At 38.2% G+C, this 21,956-nt stretch overlaps 1 protein-coding gene across 1 annotated transcript in view; it reads left to right on the top strand.

Annotated features, from left to right (window-relative positions):
* Positions 1-1,673: 1,673 nt before the first annotated feature.
* Positions 1,674-21,956, top strand: part of LINGO2 (leucine rich repeat and Ig domain containing 2) — a gene marked incomplete at its 3' end in the record, with an annotated part of 167,030 nt that continues 146,747 nt past the window's right edge. Inside the window, exon 1 of the mRNA XM_082074537.1 lies at positions 1,674-1,763. Coding sequence (XP_081930663.1) covers positions 1,722-1,763 — 42 coding nt within the window. The 5' untranslated portion in view covers positions 1,674-1,721. The remainder of the gene's footprint in view (positions 1,764-21,956) is intronic.

Here is a 21,956-nt window from a genome sequence, read left to right as displayed (position 1 = left end):
TGCATCTTCCCTCAGATGCACTTAACTCTCACTAACTTTTCCGCAAACTGCCAATGACTGGTGGAGGTTGAATAACAGTCTCTCTTTTGACCCACTGGTTTTAGCTCAGTTGTTGCAGTCTAACAAATTTGATTTGTTGAGAAGTCATACTCTGTGTTAACCCAGTAGTGAAATGCTTTGCAAAATTAGACAAGAAATCTACTGTCATTTTACTTAGGACATTTCTGAATTTGGGTAGAATATGTTATTTTTATCTTGTGTACATATGTATGCACTAGCACTCACATCCATGCATACATTTTCCTGATGTCTATTAAAAACAAACAAACAAAAAACAACAACAATGACATAAGCAACACTTGAGAAGACATTCCTATCACACAGAAGGATAGGGAACATCTAGAATTTTGGAGATGTTTAGGAGCAATGCTCAGTCACACTTTAAATTTCAATAGGGACTGAAATAAAAAGTTGGGACTCCTTAAAAAAGCCCAGATCTGTGTAACTTCTGGATGAACTGACCATTATCATAGAATCATAACTAGTTTGGATTGGAAGGGACCTTCAAAGGTCATCTAGTCCAACCCCCCTGCAATGAGCAGAGACATCTTTAACTAGAACAGGTTGCTCAGAGCCACATCCAGCCTGGCCTTGAATGTTTTTAGGGGTGAGGCGTCTACCACCTCTCTGGGTAACCTGTGCCAGTGTTTTACTACCCTCATCTGGATGCCATCTGGTATTCCCCATGATATCTGTGCATTGGCCTGAATATGTCAGTGACAGAGGACAAAGAGGAGGAAAATGTCTTCATTAAGTAAATTCAGTTTACCCAAATTAATCATTTCTTTTACTGAAAGAGGTAGACGCACTGCTTTTGGAAGTCTGGTAAAACCAACAAACAAAAAAAAAAAAACGCACACACATTTAAAGATTGTAACAAGAGTATTAACTTGAATTACTAAAAGGTACTTAGAAATGACAAGAAATTTTCCCAAGGAACCATAAAAGTATACAGAAGCAGAGTGCTCTACAAAACTGTAAATTTCCCTGGCTGCATTAAAACTGTGTTGAAATATGCCACCTGACTACTTTACTTGTCTTCTTGCCTTTTCTTAGTAAAAAGAAGAGCACATGATTGCATTACATCCATTTGCAGGTTGTATTTTCTGTTAAAGATACCATAAGAAATGCTACTCAGCAAAGCTCTCATGGAACAACTAACTATAATTTTACTGAATCCTTTCCATGACCTTTCTCAGATAAGATTCTCTTTGGTTCAGAATATGATATTCCATTTGAAATTTATATGAAAAAAAGGACTTAAAGTCCTATGTAGGAAAAGCTGCAATTAAAAAAAAAAATCTGTTTATTAATCCTAACAGTTTCAATGGCTCACTAAGTACAACAGAGCTGCATTGACTCAACAAAAGCAGATTTACTGGAACATGAGCTTTCTGGTCGCACTTTCTGGTCTTGATGTTTAGCAGGTGGTATTTATGTCTTTGTACTTACTCCTTTATAATATATTACTTGATCATGTTTCATTGTCCTTGGACATGGGTGATTATGTTTCAATAAAAATGTCAGAATATCTGTGTCTTCCAGGTTCGTTTCATGCATTTTGAGTGCAGTTCCATGAGAGATGCTGTCGCCCATGACAGGTTGGGATTATCATGATCAAGTGCTCCATTTTGACTTCAGCCACTTGCTAAAACCTTTGTATGGTAAAGAGGGAGTGCTGGACTTTTAAAAGCATTGAACAGGTAAGTCTATTGGAATCAGTTTATTTATCATCAGTTTCTAGGGTTACTTCAATTGCAGGTTTTTATAGAATCATATGTCACAGACTCTTTCTAACAGGATTTCTTCTTAATTGTCATCTCAGAGCAGCAGCTGTGGCTTAAAAAAAAAATGCTACTAAGTACAATGCAACAGAGATCAGATTAAAATAAAATTTCAGTCATGTATCTCCAAACAGAAAGGAAACACAAAAAACATTGCACTGAATTGTGTTAAAGCAAATGCTTGTTTCAGGCGATTTGTCTGGACCATTTGCACAGCCCTATCTAACTGCCACAAAATCTGTATTCCACAAGCACAAATGCAAAGGAACGCTGTAATTTCAGTTCTAAGCAGCTCTTTATTTTGTGCAGTAAGTAATTTTTCTTCACAAAACATATTTTTTTGGCAAAAGGAGACTGACTTATTTCCCTTCGTTGTGTTAGTAAGAAGAATCTCTGCTACACACGGTGGCTTTGCACTAGTGTGAAAGCAATAGAAAAAATGTAAATAATTATGCTAGTAGATAAATTTAGTGGCCACTGTGTAAGTTAGCATATTACAACACTGCTATGTTTATGAAGTTTGGACCTGAGTTCTGAGACCTGAGTGTTTATCTCAAGATTATTTTAGCCTAATATTTTGTTTTATTATTAGATCCTGATAATTCCCTTTAATCTTCAACTAAGAGTCTTGTTTCAGTGTCTAAATAATCTATCTCACTCCTTAGAGCAATCTGTAGGAACCAGTTAGTCTACCATAAAGCAATGTGGTGTGGATGTTCTTAAACATTATCAAAAATAGATCTATCTTGTCTGATTTTGATGAAAGTTTCATGAGAGAGGAAGAAAAGGGTGAACAGTTATGGTTTATTTTTTTCTGTATATTGCCATAGCTTTCCTCTTTTCAAGTCAAAATCAAAGCTGTTTTGGAGTATGGCTAGGCCAGCAATACATACTTGTGCATAAATTCCAAGCTTTTACAGATGTGAGCTGAACTACATAAATACACAGTTTGAGCCAGGAAACAGGAGGGCAATGTTAAGGTGACATTATACCTTGTGATCTTGACTGTGCAACTTCCAGTATGATCTCATTGCTAGAAGTCAGCTTAGACATAAGTGCAGAAAAGCGTCCTTCACATTCATTTTCCCAAAGTTCTGATTTTGGAGTACACTCAGATGCAGGTCTGGTGTATCTGTATCTATATCATAGCTGTGCTACCATTGTGCTCTGCCTGTTTCCAATAGCTATTTGCAACAGAATTATTTTTGTAACAGGTGGGAAAAGTACATATAATTGGCTATATAGTGCTGCTACTGGATTGTCCTCTGAATTCACAACTAGTTATCTAAGGAATAATTTTTAAAAAAATGTTTACCATCATAAAAGACTTAGCTTTTTAACCTTGAGTAACTCAGAAACGAAAGGAAAAGAGAGTGGATGAACAACTGAAATAAGATGTTCAAAAACACAATGTTCCTGCTCAACTTTGAGATACAGAATTGGGAATTTTTATTGCTGATGTGTGTATGTGTATACACACGTGTACATGATGTTGTCACCATTTACTGCAGGGCAACAATAAACCATGGCAGACGGTGCGGCTGTATTTCCACCCCTGGGGCAAGCAATTCCACGTGTACTGGATGCCCCTCCAGGTCAAAGCAAACTGTGGCCTGCACTCTGCTGCCAAAGGAATAGAGAAAAACACATTACCAGTGTCAGTTGTGGCGTACCACTTGGCTGCCTTTGACTCCAGTTCAAGTTGCAGTTCTAGCATATCAGGCACAGGAGTGCTCAGTGGTGGCACAACTTCATTCAGGCCACGATAGTCTCCACTCCTCACTAGACTTACGCACTGGCCAAACTGGGCTGTTAGAAGGTGAGTGAGCCTTACTGATCACACCCTGGCTCTCCAGTTGATGAATCAACTTCTGAGTAAGAACTAAAGAGTCTCGATTTGTGCAATGTTGTTGACAATCCACCGTCGTGGTAGCAATTGGCACCTGCTCGTTGTCAACCATCAGCAGTCCTACAACAGAAGGTTCCTTGGACAGACCAGGCAAAGTAGACATATGTTCAGTATTCTCAGTATACACAGCTGCTATACCAAACACCCATCAATACTCTTTTGGGTCCTTAAAATACCCTCTTCTGAGACAGTCTATACCAAGGATGCACAGAGCACCTGGACCAGTCACAATGGGATGTTTGTGCCAGTTTTTCCCAGTTAGGCTTATTTCAGTCTCTACTACAGTCAGTTCCTGGGATCCCCCAGTCACTTCAAAAATACTGATGGATTGTGTTCCTTTATAGTTTGAGGGGATTATCCTGCACTGAGCACCAGTGTACACCAAAGCTTTGTGCTCCTGGGGGTGTGTTGTACGAGGCCAGTAAACTCTGTTATCCCTGTTATCCCTGGAGGCGGGGCCCCTCTATTTTGTGTTTTACACACTCTCTGGGTACAAATTAGAGGTTCCTTCAAGAGGATCAGAATCTCTTCTGCCACTTCTGCCATTTGCCTAGGAGTTTTTCCTTTTAACTTACATACTCATTCCTGAAGTTCTGAGATAGGTCTTCCATCTCACATCCTCACATTTTCTCCCTGGTCATATAGGAAAAAACACAGTGTGCCTCTCTTTGTGGACTTCTTCTGTCCTCTCTATTGAGACTGGAAACACCTTCTCCTAATAGCCAAAACATAGGTTTGTACAGGTCATGAATGGAACCTGTCTTCTCTGAGTGCTTTGTTTTCTCGCAGCAGCTTTTCAAACCAGTCATCAGATTTTTCACATGGTTTCTACACAGTCAAGACACAAGCCCATAGAGAGCCAGCAAGGCTGTCCTCAAAGTCACGAAGCTACTTAATCACTTCAGAAATGTTTTGTACACCTGCAGCTGTCCAGGTCATTGATGCCAGTGACTTAGCATATGCAGGTGCTGTGCTTCGTACAAACCTGTACCACATAGGTTGTGTACGAAAGATTTTATCTGGGTCTGTCCCCTCTTGGCAGTATGGCTCAAAAAATATGATTTCCCACGGAGCTAATTCTCTCAGTAACTGGATACCCCTCTCCATAGTATTCCATTTCCCTGGATTACATATAACATCTTCCTTGAAGGGAAACCTTGCCTTCATGGCTATCAGGAGTTGACTTCAGACTCCAGAGGGTGTTGGAGTCATTCTCTCTTGAAAGTGCCCTATCAAGGGTGGCATCCCTTGACAGATATCCCAGCTGCTTGGCTTCCCCACTTTCTAGTTCCATATTATCAACCAGGTTACAACATTCTCGCCTTCATGGTGACTGAAGTCTTTTTGCATATCTCTCAGCTCACTTGTAGAAAAGGACTGAGTGGTCACTTCCTCTCCTCCTTGTATTGATGAGGATGCGTCTTGTGTTGATGATGATGCCCCTTGGCCATCATCTGCAGCACGAGCAGTCCTCCTTGTGACTCTCTTACAACTGGCAACTGATGCTGACATGGGCTCACCATCTCTTGATTTATTTCCACCTCATCTCTCTTATCAGTTGCACAAACCGACATGCATTCAGCAAACCTGACAATACCAACAAAGTACAGTCAAAGCTCCAAGGATATTCAAATCTCTCAAAAACATCTGTAATCTGTCATGTAACGTAAAAGGAAAGGTATCATTAGTCATCTTTTCTATAGATTGGCTCATCCAGTTAGAAAACACGTAGGTGTATTTCTCTTTAATCTCTGCTGGAGGTTTCTCTAGATACAACAGTAATGAGTATAAATTCATTATCAGCTGGAGTATAATAAAATAAACCAGTGCCAAACCACACAGTAAAATCATCACCATAGTCCAGTTTCCAGATGTAACAGACTGCATGAACCTCTTAGTGAAATATGCCCAGCACAAATAAGGTGCTGCAGAACACACTGTAGAGAGTAACTGATACAACTTATGCCACAGCATCTTTAAACCAATGTAATTCAATCTGCTTTTATACTACTAGATGATGTCTGAAGCACACAGACCTGTGAGTATCTCAACCCTGTGAGCTGGCACCATGACAAGAAAATTGAAAGTGCGTCACAACAGTAAGAACACCAAAATCTACAAATTTTACCCCTGTAGTGCCAAATTGTAGCATTTTTGAGGCCCATGTTGGGCACCAGTCGATCTGTCACCATTTACTCTAGGGTGACAATAAACCATGGCAGATGCTCTCTGTTAGCCCCCTCCACACCAACTAAGGCAAGAGAATAGGAGGAAAAGGGAGAGAGACTTGCAAGTTGGAAAAAGTTAAAAATGCTTTACTAATGCTACTAACAAAATAGAGAAAATAATACAAAATATACAAAACCAATCTTGAATTTCCCAGGGCAGCGCAGTGCTGCCCGCAGTGGAGCCGGCTGCTCCCGCAGCTGCAAGGCAGGCACCCTCGGCTGCGCTTCACAGCAAACCGGAACTGGATTCAGGGATGCAGGCTGTGGAATCAGGCCCAGACAGGGATGTCAGGCAGGGTCTTCTTCAAATGCTGGCCATGTTGAAAGAGACTGAGACCTTTGTGATCTCCCACTTTTGTAGGATGTATGACATGTATGGGATGGAATACTTAGTTGGTCAATTTTAATCACCTGTTCTGTTCACCCATCCTTGAATATACACCCCTCTCACTTACGGGATGTGCAAAATGTTATCAGCGACCTTGGCTGCCATAGGAATAAATCTAAACCTGAGGCTCTTCTGCATACCATTGCTACTGTTATCAGCTCCTGTCTGCAAAAACATGCAGTCAAATTCAGAAAACTGTAATTACTTAGAACTTAACTGAAAGGAAAATTCATTAAAAGAGAAGCTGTTTTTGTTTTTAACAACGCCAGGACAGATGTACATATATTCATGATGTATGTGTGTATATATATGTGTGTATACATATATATATATGTATTTTTTTTAAAAAATGTGTTTAAAGAAATGTGTGATAAAATGGCATCTTATACTGGATTGTGTTTCTAGCTTCCCATAAGTTTCCTACGGAAACCTACAACCTAATATTATGTTCTTCTCATGGGCCTATATTTCTCATGGTAGCTTTATTCTCTTGATAGTCAAGTAGAGTTGGAGTCACTGTAGAATGAGGATTGTTTATGCTTCACTCATCTTTATGTCCTTAAGACCCAGACCTTTATTCATCTTTAAAATAAATTGTTTGTAGTATTTAACTGAAGGCCCAACTATTACAATGAAGTCAACAGTGTTAACACTGCAAGTACATACTTCTAAGGTTTGGGAGTGGGTAGTAGGCACAAGAGGCAAAAGAAACATGAGACTCTTATTTTGCCTTTCAGAAAGTATTGCTTTTTCTTTCTTATGTCCCTCATTTGTAGAAGTCTTTTGTAGTTTGTCCTGTGAAAACTAAGTATATTTAGAAGATCATTACATTTGTCATCTCAGTAAGGGTTCATATTTTTCAACTTTTGCATCAAAGGATAAATCATGTTTCCAGCTGTGTAGCTTTCTGTGCTATTGTGCTGGCCAAATAAATGGGGAAAAAAAAAAAAAAAAGGAGCTTTACAAACAGCTTGTGGGAGGAAACATTTCTCAAAAGTCTTCAATTACATTACTAGCCAATGAAAGATGTTTGTTAATCAAAGGTCTATCATGACTCCAAATATTTTTCTTTCTGTGGTCTACAAAACCTTGTACTCCAAAGTACATCCTTACATCATTTTCGTTTTGTTGCTATGAACTTGGAAAAATTTGCAGGAAGCAGTGGGAAAATATTACCTGCCAAAGCAATATCTATTTCCCCCTCAAATTTTGCATAGCAGTACTATGTACTTGACACCCCATGAAGGCATAGCACTTTTTTTAGGGGCTAGAGGCAGAGCAGGAGCAAGCCTAGATACCTGATGCACTACTCAGATATTTTTGTAGGAGACTTTTTTCAGTGTGTAGAAGCTTAAAATAATTCCTTAACCTGTAAAAATAAGGCACTACTTATAAGTTTACTGTTTTGTGGGTGCCTTTTAGAGGAGAAGTTGTTTTCATTAGTTTACTTCGGTTTAACAGCAGTAATTGCTAGTGTATGAGAGATAAAGTCTGTGTCAGGAAGTTTCAGTGCTGGTTTTAGGCTCTTATGAGATGGCTATAAAAATATTCCACCAGGCCTAGCTCAGAATATCTTAATCTATTTTCAACAAATAGTGATACTTTTGAAAGTTTCTGCATAACAGAAATTTAATTATAATACAATTATGTATTATGAACTCTGAATATTTCAGTGACTATTAAAGAAAAGATGAAAAATCTTCCAAAAGGTGATGAGTTCATATCGTGAAAGTTTTGCATTCACCATTCACAACAAAGCTAAAAGTGATATGCAGACTAGCATATAACTGCACTTTCTGGAAAGGCCTGAAGACAAATACATATTTTAGATCTGGAGGCTTTAAGTCACTGATAATTATACCACATTTTTCCTTCAGGGTTATTATGGATGTGCAGCAGACTGATAACTCCAAGTCAATCTGAGGCTGTCTGCTTACAATATCAAGTGGAAAGTGGGCATGTCTGGGAGTTAGGGATGAGTTGATCAAGTTTCTCACTACTCATGTGATTTTCTGAGAATATTTTGAACTTAGACAGCAGATTCAGTGCTATTACTAATACTTTGTTTCACTTTGATTTATTCCTCCCCCCTCTTCTTCCTTCTTTTGAAATTGAAGTATTTTTAGTTATTCTATGAAATAACTTGTGATTTCTTCATTTCATTTAAAGACTGGTGTATTCCTAGAGCATGTAAATACTTAACAATGTAAGGTTCATTTTTGTCTAAGGGATGCTGTGATCTGAAGTGATAGAAAAAGGTTCTTAAAGGATTAAGCCTTAAGAAATAGAAGGTAAATAAAAACCATTTCAACTTTTATTTTTACTTATCATTATATTGTTAGTCTCATGAACTAGAGGCACTGTAAGCCACATCTTTAGATTCCTGAGTCCTCAGTTACATAATGCTGGATGTTTTTTGAAAGAAAACATATTTCTATAAATATTTTTCCCTTTCCAGGTCAGATGATTAATTTTACTAGTTTGCGGGTTTTTTAATTGTTGTTATTATTATTTTTGTGGGAACAATCTGTTAAAATAGTTAAATCTGAGCAAAAATATTCAATAGACCTCTGAGAAAAACAAAGCGTTTCTTTTCCTGTGTAAACACTGAGGGAACAGGACTCACACTTCACTGATCCTATTAGTTAGTATCCTGACTCACTGGAAAATGAAAGATGATATCTTCCTTTCTTTTTGTTCTCTTCTCCTTCTCTTCCCCATTTCTGTCATTTAACAGAATTTTCTACTTCTGATAGCTTATGATGTAAGCAAATGGGTAGTGGAAAGTGCCCCTTGTGACATCCCTGCCAACTGGGAATAGATGAGTACGCTTACATTGAAGGGTGTGAAAAGGGCCAGGAGGAGGAGGAGCAACAGAAAGAAAAGCTAGCTTAATACCTTCCATTAAGTCATTAAATGCAAATGGAAAATTGGAAGGGTAAAGAAAGACTTAAAAATCTGAGGAAAGAAAGTTTTGACCAAGTAAGAAGACTGTCCCGATCTCCACGCTACTGAATCTGGATAAGAAAGTCGGGAGTCATCTCTGATCATGGCCCATGGAGATGTCCTCCTCATTCCAGCTGCCCCTAACTGTGTGCAGTGTGGGCATTGAGGGTGTAAAGTAGGCAGATTAACTGAGGCTGCTCTAGCCCAGCCTTCCTGAAAGCTAGAAAGACTCCTCAGACCTGTTCTTGTCTGCTCTGTTGCAGGATCAACCCAACTGATGGGCAGACAAGCATAAATTTCATACAGCTTGATCAGCATCATCTGTTAATATGAAAAGGGATGGATAAGGTGGTGCTTGATTTAACCAAAACAGTGCATAATGGAACTGGCCATTCCTCTGCTTTGTAATATAGACTGTCAACACTATTTGGCTTTTATTGCCCTTAAATTCCTTGAATACCACTTTGTACAATGGGCCATATCAGCCCAGAATGGGTCAATATCCAGTGTTTGTGCCTTTTAAAACACCCCTGTACACATTTTTTGAAGTGAAATCTCATAATCCTGTCCTTCAAATTTATGTTTCAATTAAAAATGAAGCAACTTATTTTGAACGTTATTTCTCTTACTCTGCTTTTATTTCTCAGGTTTTATCCTTCTATTTGTCATTTTGTCACCTTATCCATCTTTAAATTTCAATTCTCTAGCAAGTTCAGTAGGCCAACAATGGAAGCTAAATGTATCTAACACCAACAAACTCACGAATAAAAATAAATGAGCTCCTAGGGAAAGTTACCAAAATTGTTTCATTACAGTGGATCTCACAAAAGATGACACAAAGCCATGACAGATATGGAGAAACGCTTAGGGAGATTCTGAGCATGTCCACACATGTATCCTGTTGCTGATAATGGGAGGTCAAGTCCTGTAACACTGTGACTTCTTTAGTAAAATCTTCCCTGTCTCAAAACAAGGTGCAGCTGGAAAGAAGAAAATATCTAATCATGGTCATGTTAATAATCAATGCCCTGAATCTAAACCTCCTTTTAATATTTTTTCAAGAATTGTTGAAATATATGGGCTTTTCTGAATATTCATTGCTTCATAGAAATAGATACATTAAAAAAAAAAACAAAAAAACTAAACCAGATCCGTGTGTCAAGAGAAGTGCCAAACTATTTGAGTAATTCCTTCTAATTTCCAACCTTTCACTGTGCAATGTGTGTAGATACATATAAATTTATATAAAGTACTCTTCTTTCTTCTTTATCCCAGAGTGTCCTACTTGGATACTCTGGATTTCTACCCTCCTATAGGCATGTTTAAAAGACAAAACAGAACAAAAAAAACCACACATGCTTTTTCAAGGACATTTCTGTACATAACAAAGGTTCAGGTTGTAATCTGATTGTCTGTGGATTTTGTCAAAATTAAGTCACACTCTGAACTTTCCCTCTTTACAATTCCATGATTTTATAGTTAGGGTTTTATGAGAGTTTGCTTTTCTCCTCTTATTGGCTGATCTGTTGTGACACTGTAAAGAAACACGTACTTGCACACATCTGAGATTGCACAAGCTTCATCCTGTGATGAGATGGGAATGAACAAGAGACTATCTTAATGTGATGCAACTTGATGGTCCTGCTCTAGTTAGGGACAGTTCTCTGCAGATTGGAAAAGAAAACATATTTAGCAGTCAGTGTACATTGAAATATAAAGCTCCTAAACTAGATAAACAAAATACCTCATGGTCTTTCAAGTACACAGTAGGTATTTTCAGAAGTCTCTAAATAAGCATTGGAAAATACACATTTTAGCAGCTTCAGATGAGCTGTCCAAGTCAGTTAAATAATATCCATGCTCCAAAAAAAGCAGGAGTTAGAGAGGAAAATTTGTAATGTATGATCATACAATAATATGTCCTTTAAAATGTCCTTTGCAACATTTGTAGTTTAACAAATGAAGTTTCATGTATCTGTGTATCAAAATCTGTATTCAGGAGGTCTGGCAGTGAAAATAACTTTCTGTAAAAAAGCAGAAACACTGATAATGCAATTGTTAATATTGTAATGCAAATTCTTCAGCTGAAACCTATGAATTCAGGGAAATACATGTGTTATGATTGTTACTAAGAATCTTTCTTAATTGTGAACATTGAGATCAAAGCTATAAGAAATTGCAAGACATTGCAAGACATTAATACGTAAGATATTACATGTGATCTACATTGAACAACAATTTTTTTTCAATTATTTATATTTCAGTAATTCAAATAATATTTCAGTGGTGTTTTCAGAAACTTCAGTCTAGGATCTGACAATTAAATTGGAAGGGCTGCTTAGTAGAAGACTACCATAAGATAATGCTAGTCCTCATATCAAATAGCCATTCATCATGAACCATGGCATATTTTGTATTAATAAAATACAGTATTTTAGGTTCCTCTCTTTAGTGTGTTTTGTTCAAAGAGTGAAAGATCAAAGAAGTATTCTGCAAATGGTCTACTTATCCATTGCTGTGGAACTAACTGTACATTAAGGAATGACTGGAACCAGATGTATATTTTTATGTAGTATATATGTTGCTTATATGGCATCTTTATACGTTATTCTGGTATGCACAAAACTGCATTCAAATGCATGCATGACACTATTATCAATTCTGAGCACAGAATTTGTGAAGATACACTTAGTTATGTTATGATGTGAACTTTAAACTTCGTCATCTTTTTTGTGTTGCAACTCTGTCACAGTAAAAACCACATTTGCAGTTTGAAGGCAAAGTAATGATTCATTGTAACTGAGTCTGTGAAATTAGAACATTAATCCTACTATTAATTTCCTGTTGTAGTTTTCCTCTAGCAAAGCAGATGAGCATGTTGGATTTCTCTTTGTATCTCAGAATCTTTTTGCGCTCGCTGATTCTGTTAGTTCCACTGATACTTCATATAGTGGGGAGTAACACCTCTGGAGTTTCTCTAGAGGTGGTAGTTCCTCCAGACCTAGCCTACAATGGTGCCATGGGTTGATCTTGATGGATGCCAGATGCCCAGCCAGGCACTCTCTTACTTGCCTTCCTCAACAGGACAGAAGGAGAAAATAAGATTTAAAAACTCATAGGTTGAGATAAACACAGAGAGATCACTTACCAACTGGAGTCATGAGCAAAACAGATTCAATTTGGGAAAGATTGATTTAATTTATTGCCAATTAAGAAGAGACTAGTGAGAAACAAAGACAAAACTAAAACCACCATCCCCTCGCCTCCCCACCTTCCCAGGTCAAATGAGGCATGCAGGTTGTGGTCAGTCACTAACACTTTGTCTTTGCCACTTCTTCTTCTTCACACTGTTCCCCTGCTCCAGCATTGGCTACTCCTCACAGGATATGTCCTTTAAGAACTGCTCAAACATGAGTCCCTTCCATGGGATGCAGTCCTTCAGGAAAGGGTTCTCCAGTATGGTCCCCCAACAGGCCACAGCTTCTGCCAGCAAACCAGCTCCAGCTTGGGCTCCTCTCTCCACAGGACCACAGGTCCTGCTAGGAGCCTGCTCCAGGGTGGTTTCTTCACAGGGTCACAGCCTCTTTTGAGCATCCACCTGCTCCAGTGTGTGCTGCAGGTGGTTTTCTGCTCCACTGTGGACCTCCACGGGCTGTGGGGGACAGCCAGCCTCACCATGGGCTGCACAGTGGGCTGCAGGGGAATCTCTGCTCCAGCGCCTGGAGCACCTCCTCCCTTTCCTTCTTCACTGTCCGTGTTGCCTGCAGAGTTGTTTCTCTCACATTTTCTCACTGCTCTCTCACACAGCTGTCACCTAGGTTTTTTTATGCTTTCTTAAATATGTTATCACAGAGACACCACCATCAGCATAGTTGATTGGGTCAGCTTTGACAAGAGGTGTGTTTGCTTTGCAGTTTGCTGGAACTTGCAGTGTCCAGCATGGGCAGCCATGGCTTCTCCTCACAGGGGCTACTTCTGCACCCCCCCTGCTAGCAAAACCTCACAACTTAAACCAAACAAAGATTGTACTGAGTTGTAACGTAAGATCTTAATTGTCCTTGAATATTGAAAACTTTAGGGGAAAAGAATAAAATAATGCAGTTGACAACTTTTTGATTAATTATGAACACTGGAGAGTAAGAAATTGCATTTCTCAAGCATAGGTAATATACACAGAGCTGCATTCACATGCAGATTATGCTGTTAAAACTATCCCAGTTTGGGTAAAAATTGTAATTAAAATTGTTGCCAGTTTAACAATATTTTCAAAATTGGAGGTGAACAATTGCACTCGTACATTATCATGCATTTAATATGTCTAAAAACAGCCATTGTGCATACACAAATCAGGTATTTGTTCAGGCATGTGACCTAGCAGAAAACTAGCTGTCTACTTTGTGTTTACACATCCCTCAACTGAGAATTTGCAAAAAAGTGGCCATGTGTTACTGTTTAAGCTGATCGTATACACCTAGCTAAGCTTACAACTCTGAAAAATCAGAAGAGAAGACCTTTTCCAAAAGATGCCTCAGATTAGAATGTGTGAACATCAGTGATGTTGTTTTATAGGATTTTTCCAGTAAATTAATTTGTGATACTTCTTGTGAGTTCTCATCTGTTTAGCTTAGGCTAAACTTCCAAGTTCATATCTTGTTCATACAAAACAGAAGATCATATGCGAGCTTTCTTCTGTCTAAAAAACTGTCAGAACATGGCAAATTAGTTAGAGATCCGTTCAAAAAATGTGTAGATTGTTAACATTTTCCGTAGTCCAATCTCTGGAAATAGCTTTACATGAAAATCCAAAACAAGTAGCTGGAAGGTTTGGGGCTTTTGTTTGTTTGTTGTTTTGTTTTGTTTTGTTTTTTGTAACATAACTAGACAGATTAGGTAAATTTATGACCAATAGTCATCTAAATCAGTAAGCCGAGCCGAAACGTGATCTGTTGCTATTCTGTGTCATTTTTGTCACAATAACAAGTGTGCTGTATACACTTATGTTTTCTTTGCTAGGTATGCCTTACCGGGGAAATATTATTTTATGATACATTCTGTGTTAAGGCTGGGTCAAGATTTTCAAACTTGCATGACAAAGACTTAAGCAGAGGAAGCCTAGTCTATCGTGACTTCTTAAATCATATCAGATTGGTATTTTATTTTTGCAGCTTATCAAGAGTGTATGGAGCACAAAGATTGCATGGAGTGATTTCTTTCAATTACAGGGACTATTAAATCAATTAAAAGCTTTTTCATAAGACCACAAAAAAGCTGCCAAGGCTAACAATGAGTTACAGCTTGTGCTGTGAACTCCAGGTAGCTCACTGATGCAGCCCTTTGAATTAGGAACTTATAAAATTCATAAGATAAATTCTTAACTTGTTCCAATCAGTGGGATGCATTCTGTGATAGATTTCTATCTTGAAACTACATTTGTTGTTTTGAGCCATGTTTCACAATTAATCAGCCGGCAGGTATACACATTACTCTGACTTGTAAGAAACTAATCACAGTACTTATTTATATTGTGCTTCATCTATTTTTCAGCATCTTCAAAGCCATGTTGGAAATGGTCATAGTAATTATTTCTGCAATGTTTTGACTTGATTTCATATTCACTGATAAGCAATTTTTTGCAGTTCTTAATTCACACGAAGGTATAAACTGCCATAATGTCAGCATTGGCGTGATCCCCCCGTAAGTTCTTCCTGGAGAAGGAAAATTATAGTTCTAGTTTATTATACAGTGAGACCTGTGCTGATATTTTTTTTTCTTTTTAACCTACATAAGGTAAAATTATAATAGAAATTCTCTTTGCCCTTCTTAATGAAGATTTGACTGGCTATGTGTTATAATACATTTTTCATCTACAAAATGTCACATTACTTCCTTCCATTTTGCATATATAGCAGGGCAAAAGACAGATTTACTAAATTTATTTTATGTGAGGGTTTTTTATACAGCTCTCTTGTTTTTTAATAACTCTTAGAGCTTTCCAATTTAAAAGATTCACATAATCTAGGGGTAAATGAGATCTTAACATGAAAATTAAAGGATCTTCATTCCTTACAATTCATATAATTTTATGCAGAGTGCCAGTTGACCTACATTTTGAAACATTAACATAACTTGTTTCAAACTGTAGGTAATAAATTCAGAAGCTTTCAGGTATCTTATTAATACAGTATAATGAAGCCACTAGTTCCTTAAATGAAAATAAATTGTAGAAATATTTACTCTAAGAAGATCTACTCAGAGAAAAGAGAAATGCTGGAGTTATGATTCCTTGTTTATAAATTTTCAAAACAATAAGGAACACCCTGGGTTCAAAGTCCATTGTACTCACAGATTTTTGTACTGTTTAGATGTCTGGCCCTGAGTCTGTAAGAATAAATTTTTTTGCATATTGATATATGACAATTATCATCTGAAAGTCATCATATTTTTTCATGTCAAGACTGAGATGTTCCTGCTTCTACGCCATCATTTAACCAGAAGAAGACTAAGTCTTGAGGTTTTTGGGTTGTGATTTTATTAGAATGACACTTGAAAACAGTAAATGAAAGATTTGTTCTTTGCTTTTGGTGTTCATATGGTGTGCTGATACCGTTAATCTGCTTGGATTTGTGAAAGAAAAAGCTGGATTTCCCATTTTTCTCTTTTCATGTAAATGATCAATAAGCTGAAGGTCCCTCCAGCTAGCGTGTAAATTGTAGGAAGAATCACAGAACAGGGATCCTGCACTTGATCCTTTGCTAAAATACTGTGGGGAGTAGCAACAGGAATCATAGTAAGAAAGGGGTAGAAATGTTTTAATTCTTTCATCATAACAATACCAAAAAGAGATATAGCTGTTTACATGTCATTCTGTTAGCCTGGCAAGATTTCAAGGGACCTCTAAATTCATTTTGTATTCAATTATATAGTAATACGTTTTCTGAAATCATATATAAATTATGAAGGTGATTCAAGCAAACCTATTATACTTTGCAAATGAAATGGGCTAAGAACATACACATGTCCAGTTTTTACATCTCAACTGATAAATGGTCACATCTTAAGATGCACTAAATAAATTGTCTGTAATGTCTAAAAAAAGCATTCACTAATGCAAATGTGGCCCTGGAAGAGACAGTTCCAGCTCATAAGTTATTATATGCTAAGGCACATGGAGGACAGGGAAGTGATTTGAGACAGCCATGATGGCTTCACCAAGGGCAAGTCCTGCCTGACCAACATACTGGCCTTCTACGAAGGAGTAACTACATCAGTGGACAAAGAAAGGGCTATCAATGTCATCTATCTGGACTTCTGTAAAGCCTTTGATGTGGTCCCTCACAACATCCATCTCTCTAAATTGGAGTGTTATGGGTTTGATGGGTGGACTGTTCGGTGGATAAGGAACTGGCTGGGTGTCTCCCCCAGAGAGTTGTGGTCAATGTCACAATATCAGAATGGACACTGGTAACAAGTGCTGTCCCTCAGGTGTCCATACTGGGACCGGTACTGTTTAATATCTTTATCAATGACATGGGCAGTGCAATAGAGTTCACCCTCAGCATGTTCGTGAATGGCACCAAGCTGAGTGGCACAGCTGACATGCCTGAGGGATGGGATGCCATCCAGAGGGACCTGAACAAGCTTATGAAATGGGTCCATATGAACCTCATGAGGTTCAACAATGCCAACTGCAAGGTCCTGCACCTGGGTCGGGACACCCTCCAGTATGAATATAGCCTGGGGAATGAAGGAATTGAGAGCAGCCCTGTGGAGAAGGACTTGGGGGCACTGGTGGATGAAAGACTTGACATAAGCCAGCAATGTGTGCTTGCAGTCCAGAAGGCCAGTTCTATCTTGGGCTTCATCAAAAGGAGCGTGGCCAGCTGGCTGAGGGAGGTGATTCTGCCCTTCTACTCTACTCTGGTGAGACCTCACCTGAGTTCTGCATCCAGCTCTGGAGTCCTCAGTACAGGAAAGTCAAGGACCTATTTGAGCAAGTTCACAGGAGGGCCACCAAGATGATCAGAGGACTGGAAAACCTCTTGTATGAGGACAAGCTGTGAGAGTTGTGGTTTTTCAGCCTGGAGAAGAGAAGGCTCTGGGGAGACCTTATTGTGACCTTTCAGTACTTAAAAGAGTCCTATAAGAAAAATGGGGACAGAATTTTAGCAGGATGTGGTACAACAGGACAAAGGCTGATGGTTTTAAACTAAAGGAGGGGTGGTGCAGACTAGACATGAGGAAGAAATTTTTTACAATGAGGGCAGCGAGACCCTGAAACAGGTTGCCCAGCGGTGACCCATCCTTGGAAACATTGAAGGCCAGGCTGGACAGAGCTCTGAGCAACCGATCTGGGGGAAGATGTCCCTGCTTATTGCAGGGGGTTGGACTAGATGACCTTTGAAGGTCCCTTCCAAGCCAAACTATCCTATGATTCAACAAAGAATGACTTGTGAAGAACAGTTCAGAAAGGGTAGAAGTCACTCCCATTTGCACAATGGGAAATTGATAAAGGACGGGCTACAAAGATGATGAGGGTCTGAAGCATCTTTCTTGTGGATAAAGACTGAGAGAGCTGGGTCTGTTGAGCCTGGAGAAGAGAAGGCTGAGAGGGGCTCTTATCAATGCTTATAAATATCTCAAGGATGGGAGTCAAGAGAATGGGACCAGACTCCTTTCGGTGGTGCCCAACAATAGGATGAGGGGCAGCGGGCACAAACTGAAGCATAGGAAGCATCTGACTGAAGCATCTTCTCATCTGAATATGAGGAGAAACTTGTTTACTTTGAGGGTGCCAGAGCACTGGAACAGGCTGCCCAGAGAGGTTGAGTCTCCTCTGGAGACATTCAAACCCGCCTGGACACATTCCTGTGTGATCTGCTCTGGTGAACCTGCTTTAGCGGGTGGGTTGGACTAGATGATCTCGAGACATCTCTTCTGACCCCAGCCATTCTGTGATTCTGTGATTCTGTGTATACATTGTTTTTATCCTCACAAAATATAAGGAAGACACTTGTTATCTTAAAAGGAAAAGGCAGGTGGATTAAGTAGGTTCCAGCTTGATGTTGCTTATGCTTCATCTGCTCATTAGCATGCTTTCCTTTAGGTTTCTTTGATCTTTCTTTGTTTACCTCAGGTTGTTTAAAGACTCATGCTTGAAATGCTTCAGGATAGTCCACTGGAAAAGCAGGGTTGTGTTTTTTTGCTGCTGCATATCTTTTTTTAGGAGTTGAAGCTGTACTGCAGCATCCAAGACAAAGAGTACCACAGCCCATGCACTATAACTGCAATCCGAAGGGGGTGAGAAAGCTGAATCCTTGGATTTTCAGTCAAGGACAGCTGCCAACACAGAAACCTGCATTTCTACAGACATCAGCTCTGTTGTTTCTCAATCCCCAGCACTTCAGAAGGAGCATATTTTAACCATGCATTATGTAGGATCACCCTAATTCCTAACCCCATTTTTTCTTGTATTTTTTTTTAATAGCATGAATTAATTTTTTTTTTTTATATCCAAATTTAATCTCAGAACTTTCTTCACCTTTATTGTAAATCACTAGTGATAGACTGGTATCAAACACATGGACACTCATGCACAGCTTCGCTTTTGTGGTACCACAGTCAAGATGTGTAAAAAAATGTCTGGGTGACCCAGAATTATTTGGCTTTAACTCACTTTTATAGCCATGACCCAATCCTCTGTTCTGTCTCCTTTATCTGTCATGCTTTACCTGTGTGATCTTAGATTTATTACATTGTCTCACTGAGCCTCATGCCCTCTCTGTCAAACACTAGTAATGTTGCTTCTTGCCTCCCACATCTGTCCCATTGGTTTGGATGGGAAGCAATTCAGAGACGGGACTGTCGGGCACAGCATCCACACAGCACTTAGCACAACAGGACTTCACTGGCTGAAATCTTGCATGCTTCTGGAATGCAATCAGTAAAGAGTGATGTGTAATAAGTCTTGCGTAAACCTTCCCAGAGGACTTGTATTTTCTGTTTGATTTTAAGCAGCAGTTTTGAAGCCACTGGAATTTAGTAGGAGATATAAACTCCAGAATGAGTGAAAAGAGGTGCATTTTTCTCAGCCTAACATCTGCCTCACCTCTGGATTGGAGGATTGACTTTTCTGGGTTGAAGGGCAGTTTATTTTCAAGGCTCGTTCAGCCTTGGCCTCTCAGCCATGGCCGCAATCAAAGATGTCAGTCAGCATTAGCTGTAATTGTTTTATGATAGAGAACTGGAATGAGGCCACCAATTCATTTCCTATAGGCCACAAAGCAGCCATCTAATTGTTGCAATTTTCAGTCATTGCTGACCTCAGGCAATTTTATGCCACTGTCTACCATGTGTCATTACCTGGCAATAAAGCCATCTGCGCCTTCAAATTATCACTTCTGAAAAGATCTTCAGCCTGCCTATGCTTCCTCATGTCCTTAGGTCAGATGTTTAATACAACAGAGAAGTGTGATCAGTGAGGTTCAGGTTTAGTCAGTCCAGGTGCCATCTGCCCCTTGCACAACATTTTTCTGCTGTGTGGCCTTAGGAGTCATAATGGTTTAAAGCCACCTGAATCTTAGCCAAATAGAGAGTTGTATTTATGAAAAGATATCAACAAGAAACTGCAGATTTTTGATCACTGTTTGGAGGACTGGTACTCTAGAGGTGTAAGAGCTTTAGCAGGCTTCTTTCTGTTAACTCAATATTAGCTTGATTGTAACTTCATATTGTATTTTAGGGGAAGATAATAGTTTTTGTATTAGTTTTTCTTTTTTAAACAGTTAAATGTTTTCTAAATTGTTGCTTTGCCTTTAGTTTTCCATTTTACTTAGAAAGATGTTTGAAAAACTCAGAAAATTTCACTCTGAGACACTCTTGAATGCAATGCATGATACTGTCGTCTTCTTCCCAGTTGCTCTGTTGCATTTATATGATGAAACTATCAAGATTTCCTAAACATAATGTTGTTGTTGTCAAAGGTAGAAATTCTGATACCTCTCCTTACATTTACTAGTGTTTTATTGCAAAAAGATCCAATAAAATGAAAAGGAAAGGTCTGAGAAGGAAGATACTTTTCTTTTTCTTTTTTTATTCTTTTTTTTTTTTTTCTTATTTTTCTTTTTTTTTTCTTTTTTTTTTTCTTTTTTTTTTCTTTTTTTTTTTCTTTTTTTTTTCTTTTTTCTGGAAGTAAACATAGCAGGATCTGAGCCTCAAATTATTTTGCATAAAAAGACAGACTACATTCAACATTATATTTTCATTTTTTTCTGTAACAGAAAAAAAGAAATCCAACTTAATAAAGGCTCAGTACCTCTGAGCTAGCACTATTTTAGGTCAATATTTTCTCTCTCTTATGAGTAATACAAATAAGAGTAGAATAGCATGTAGAAACTCTTGTGAGAATCTAGAATATCATAACAATTTTCTCTGGTTTGTTAAATTAGCATAAGCTTAATATCAAAAATATCACTGTTCTTCTGTATATTTTCTGTTGTTTTACATAATGTACCAAACAGATGACAGTAAAAAATAATTAACATCAAAGTAAGAACAAACAACTCGCCCAAGAAGACTGTTTTATGTCAAAGTCTCTGGCTTGCAACACCAAAAATTACTGAAATATTCTTTGAAATAATTAAGCATTTGTCTCAGAAAATGTTTAAATAGCTGGCAGGGAGTAGGCAGGGCAGTACTAATCCACTGGTTGTGGATGCTAGGAAAACACAACTGTATAGTACCTTTCCCTGTTTGTTCTCCCTTTAGACACTCCCAGAGAGAGAAAAGTGCACTTTGATGTGCTACTGGGCTGATCTAGTAGGATACTTTCAGGGTACAGGAAACAGAATCTTTTGAAGGCTTCTTGCCACTAACTTCTAAAATTAAAGTACATATTTATTTGATTTATTTTCATGCATGTTTTTTAGGGCAAAATATTCGACTTCTATATATTACTTTACCTTTTTTCCACTCCACAGAGATGCTGTCTCCTTTTGTTATTTATTGTCTTGAATTTCAGATTTTCTTTGCCCTTAGACGTGAGTTACTGTTTTTTGGGTTGTTTTTGGTTTTTGTTTGTTGGTTGGTTGTGTTTTGTTTTTTGGTTTTTTTTTTTTTTTTGGTTTTTGGTTTTTTTTTTTAAAAAAAAGGAAAAGACAGCAGGATGAAAACAAGAAACCAACCATAGACCTTATTAGAATATAAATGGGCATAAGCTTTTTCTCTAGTAGCTCTACCTGCTGAAACTGAAATATTGCAGCCAGGCAGATATGCCACAATACAGCATTTAGAACATTAAAGGCACTTATGATTGGAAAACTAAGTTATATATTTATTTTAAAAATATTTATTGAATTATCCCACAAAGGACTTTCAGTATATTTTGAGGGTAAAAATAGAAACTTCAACTAATTTCCTCTTTAATCTTGTAGAGTGATGAATGGTTTCTGGTTGACAGGAATGGATGAGGAGTCAGAAATCAGATTAAGCACTGTTTTAGTGATGCCAATCACTCTTTGTCTAGTCCTTTTCTTTCTCTTACTTCCTCTCTACTTTGATCTCTGTCAGATACATGGAAATTGAAGGCTAGATGGCTTTTCTTGAACCAAAAGTTTTAAGAAGAATAAGCAGCTTTAAGTGTCACT

This window comes from Streptopelia decaocto (genome assembly GCF_964273445.1).
Source record: "Streptopelia decaocto genome assembly, chromosome: Z".
In the NCBI taxonomy this organism is placed as follows: Eukaryota; Metazoa; Chordata; class Aves; order Columbiformes; family Columbidae; genus Streptopelia; species Streptopelia decaocto.
The sequence above is the reverse complement of the archived record's forward strand: the minus strand, read 5'-3'. Positions and strand labels throughout refer to the sequence as shown.